The 4,666-nt window shown below is 36.7% G+C and overlaps 1 protein-coding gene across 1 annotated transcript in view; it reads right to left on the reverse strand.

Annotated features, from left to right (window-relative positions):
• LOC104699273 (protein SHOOT GRAVITROPISM 6-like) overlaps positions 1-4,666 on the reverse strand; it is a 20,311-nt gene that overhangs the window by 4,221 nt on the left and 11,424 nt on the right. The window contains exons 25-39 of the mRNA XM_019246402.1: positions 4,268-4,477; positions 4,099-4,179; positions 3,890-3,990; positions 2,962-3,065; positions 2,686-2,831; positions 2,517-2,597; positions 2,308-2,408; positions 1,643-1,881; positions 1,449-1,558; positions 1,212-1,337; positions 1,048-1,122; positions 835-968; positions 663-735; positions 486-539; positions 41-222 (exon numbers count right to left, since the gene is read on the reverse strand). Of these exons, the coding sequence (XP_019101947.1) occupies positions 41-222; positions 486-539; positions 663-735; positions 835-968; positions 1,048-1,122; positions 1,212-1,337; positions 1,449-1,558; positions 1,643-1,881; positions 2,308-2,408; positions 2,517-2,597; positions 2,686-2,831; positions 2,962-3,065; positions 3,890-3,990; positions 4,099-4,179; positions 4,268-4,477 (1,817 nt within the window). The remainder of the gene's footprint in view (positions 1-40; positions 223-485; positions 540-662; positions 736-834; positions 969-1,047; positions 1,123-1,211; positions 1,338-1,448; positions 1,559-1,642; positions 1,882-2,307; positions 2,409-2,516; positions 2,598-2,685; positions 2,832-2,961; positions 3,066-3,889; positions 3,991-4,098; positions 4,180-4,267; positions 4,478-4,666) is intronic.

Below are 4,666 nucleotides of genomic sequence, written 5' to 3' on the forward strand. Positions count from 1 at the left end.
TATGTACTCTCAATTAAAATTGATGGTTTATGAACGATACCTAAAAAAAGCAGTGAGAGCAAAAATGGCAGCTTGGAGGATATCATCTTCAACATGTGTTTCAGTAGAAGAGCTGATATTCTCTCCCTTATGTGAATCACCTTTAACTAAAGAACTACGATTGAGAATGGATATTAAGTGTTCCATAAACGGAACTGAAAGTTCCGTATGCTGAGAGAAAGCCTACATCAAAATATAATTGACAATGAGAGGCCTCATCTTTGCATTAGACAATTTATTCCCAAAATTGTGTCAAGATTTTCGTACAAGATGAGATGACCATGAAAGAATATAAAATAACATCATCTATGAGAATAATCTCATATTATAACATAGTTCTTGTAGAGAATGGTACTTANACCTCGCGGTCAGGAAATAAAAATACCGCTATATGTCAAACAAAGGAAACTAATTAGCTGATCATAGTGTCTGAACTAAAATTTNGCCAACACTTCATTAAACACAATAGATGGTTGCGTGTTCTCTGCCAGTGCAGAGATCTTCATGTGATTAAGGTAAGCAGTAATATGCCAAGAGCATACGAGATAAATTGAATTTTATATTATAGCAGTAACACATTTACATGCAAATTGAATTTTCTAACAAAATTAAGTAAAGGATACAGCTCCAATAGCTTCAACACGTAAATTCTTATCAGTTATATGAACTGCTGCGGATAGCAAGGACTGGGTCGTCCTGCCAGAAGAGAACCAAAAGAAGAAAGGGGAACAAGGTTATCAGATAACAATGTAAAATGGAAATATCGCTTGTCGATGATAAGAAGCTTTGATGTACCTTGATATATCATTGTCGCTAAGCTGACTCCCTCTTCTTGAAACAAACTCAGTAACCGCTTGAATGGCTCCCTCAGCAGATTGCCTGATTTTGTCACAGATAGCTGCAGTGCAACTGTTTAAGGCTGCTACAAGCTACATGACATATCACAACATAATGCTCAACCAGCCAATGACACCAGAACTTATACAAAAAAAAGAAAATAAAACAAACCTCATTCCCTGTTAAAAGAGCACAAATTGATGAGACTATTCTGTTGAAAACTTCAGATGGATCAATAGAGGCATCCTGAAAGTCGGTTCAAAGAAATATGACACCCTGAAAATGAAGCATACAAAAGAAAGACAAAACTCTAAATCTAACCAAAAACTGCTTACCCTTTTCAAAATGGCAATGACATCCTCAAGGGAAGACAGGGCTTTATAGGATTCTTCAGAATCTAGCCCGCTTGAGAGTGCCGCTTTGGGAAGGGAAAGGGAAATGCTGAAGAACTGGTCAAGAATCTAACAACAACAATAGTAGGAGGAACCATTAGAAACTACCAAAGTCACACTCAGATAAAATGATCACCCATCATTCTATGAAAATTGATCAAATAATTACTAATCAAATACCTGTGCAGAAATTTTTCGAACTTCAGAATTTGTGTCAGCACAGCGTGGGAGATAGGTTATGACCCTATCTCCCAAACACAATACCTCGCGGTCAGGAAATAAAAATACCGCTATATGTCAAACAAAGGAAACTAATTAGCTTATCATTATGCATGGACTAAAATTTAAAAATTTGTTTAGAAATATCTTCATACATGGTAGATTTGAAAAATTCCCCTGCATACTGCGGTCTGCATACTTTCTATGTGGGCAATCCCCAGAACAACCAAGTGCACAATAGCCACCCACACAGAGCTTACGAAACTTTAGAAGCATTTCATGAACTGCCACGCAACCTCTTTTTCTTTGATAATCAATGGGCGAAGAAACATATTGATCAAGCTGTCTAAGCAGATGTAAAAGCTGCTCCGCTCGACTTCTTCCATCCTCTCCACTAGATCATGCACAGATATGACTGAATAAGCGGATAAAAAGGTACCATGCACTTGTAGTAGGACTCGGTATTAGAGATTATTGCAAAGCTACTACCAAAATCACTGAATCTCATCTAACATCAGTAACATGTCTGTTATGCAAGGTAATTAAACAGATCACATGATTTATAAGAGAAAATCAACTTGAAATTTGTAATGGATAGCACTTTGAATAAATGATTAAAAACTGAAATTGTATGTTATGAAAACGATTCCACTGAAGACAGAAAGTATTTCATCAATGGAAATGATAAACAGATCAACAAAATGACTTACAACCTTGTTTTTTTTTTTGGTCAACAAAAATGACATGCAACTTACCAAAAAATTCAGAGAAGCTGCAGCCTCATAATAGATTTCCAAATATAACTTGTCAAGTAAAATACCTTGTAAGGAGGATGGCACACAAGAGAGTCACAAGATTGTCTATAAGGGGGCTGATGACATCAGATGGATCATTAGGCAAAGCAAAGAATCCCAGTGTAGCCTGTCCGAGAAAACACGCATATATTCAAGAGAAAATATAGATACAAAACATAAAGCACTAGCTTCATTCTTTCCTTTTTATACTCGGTGTAAACGAGAAACTAATCACCTTCATGACACGATTTCGAGTTTCAATGGTCAGCTTCGGTTCCACAGAGACCAGTGTTGTGCATGCATTCAGAGCGAGTGCCTGAACAAGATTTATTAGAAAGAGAAATTGTATCAGCTTGTTTGAAAGAAATGCCACACGGTACAGATTCTTGCATAGATTACCCTACCTGAGTGTGTAGAACTTCAAGACTAGATTCTGCAAAACCTTCGTTTTCATCTCGGCCCATCAAAGTCAATATATAATCAAGCATCTGATCTCTTCTTTTCAATGGGAATGTAGCACCACTTTCTGCAGCATTTATGACAGCACGACCTTCACACAAAGACGCAAGAGATCAGGATCCTATATACTCTCAAGATGTGCCAAAAAACAAAGAGAGGAAAGAAACCGCTCAGTCATCGTAAGAATGACTCCTTCACTTATATTTCAATGCTGTACCAACCTAATAAATCAATAGCAGTTATAACAGCTTGTTTTGCCGTTTGTTGCCGCACATGAAGAAGCCGCGAAAGCATATTAGTGCCCTGCGGTACATGCAAACAAAATCTGATTATGAAATTGGAATCTAAAGGTAGAAGTGGTAGAAGTGGTCACTACAATTCAACATAAATCACTGTCTGGCCACAGAAAACTATTCGGATTTCCAAGTTCTTCATAAATATTTTAATTTCATTAGATGAGTTTTCCTAGCATGACACAAAGTCAGTCTGGCGGGTAAGTTTATAACAGATAATAGAAAAAGAAGCAGGATGGAAGAAAGAAGATAANCACTAGATCATGCACAGATATGACTGAATAAGCGGATAAAAAGGTACCATGCACTTGTAGTAGGACTCGGTATTAGAGATTATTGCAAAGCTACTACCAAAATCACTGAATCTCATCTAACATCAGTAACATGTCTGTTATGCAAGGTAATTAAACAGATCACATGATTTATAAGAGAAAATCAACTTGAAATTTGTAATGGATAGCACTTTGAATAAATGATTAAAAACTGAAATTGTATGTTATGAAAACGATTCCACTGAAGACAGAAAGTATTTCATCAATGGANCTGGAAGAAACAATATGACTAATAAAGGAGCTAATAACAATATGACCAACAAATCCTGCTTGTGCAAATACAGCTTTAAATGTGCAACCATTAAGATACAACCTTCCACTAGTAGAGAATTTGTGATGATATATAGGTTAATTAAAAGAGAAAAACATACTAATAGGTTTGACAATGAGTGACGGATATAAAGGCATATCAAGAAAGTNGTTTTTTTTTTTGGTCAACAAAAATGACATGCAACTTACCAAAACATTCAGAGAAGCTGCAGCCTCATAATAGATTTCCAAATATAACTTGTCAAGTAAAATACCTTGTAAGGAGGATGGCACACAAGAGAGTCACAAGATTGTCTATAAGGGGACTGATGACATCAGATGGATCATTAGGCAAAGCAAAGAATCCCAGTGTAGCCTGTCCGAGAAAACACGCATATATTCAAGAGAAAATATAGATACAAAACATAAAGCACTAGCTTCATTCTTTCCTTTTTATACTCGGTGTAAACGAGAAACTAATCACCTTCATGACACGATTTCGAGTTTCAATGGTCAGCTTCGGTTCCACAGAGACCAGTGTTGTGCATGCATTCAGAGCGAGTGCCTGAACAAGATTTATTAGAAAGAGAAATTGTATCAGCTTGTTTGAAAGAAATGCCACACGGTACAGATTCTTGCATAGATTACCCTACCTGAGTGTGTAGAACTTCAAGACTAGATTCTGCAAAACCTTCGTTTTCATCTCGGCCCATCAAAGTCAATATATAATCAAGCATCTGANGTGTATGTGGCGATGATTTCATTAAGTCAAGCAAGATAAACCTTTGGAAAATACTCTGCCCAACATTATCTACAATGATTTTCAGCTTTTCCAGTACAGTGTCCAAGTGGGAAGCTGCAACCTACGCATTCAAGTAGCATATAAATATAGGGTGAAAATCAACATCTGAGCTATGTACAGATAGGTAAACTTAAAATACCAGCCCCATGGCCTTCGCCAAACCAAGTCTATTTGCAGGTATAGAAATGTCAGCCTGTTCGTACATCCAGTCAATCTTGTCACGAACATACGCTCTATCATTAACTTTCTG

Source organism: Camelina sativa, chromosome 6 (assembly GCF_000633955.1).
Source record: "Camelina sativa cultivar DH55 chromosome 6, Cs, whole genome shotgun sequence".
Classification (NCBI taxonomy): domain Eukaryota; kingdom Viridiplantae; phylum Streptophyta; class Magnoliopsida; order Brassicales; family Brassicaceae; genus Camelina; species Camelina sativa.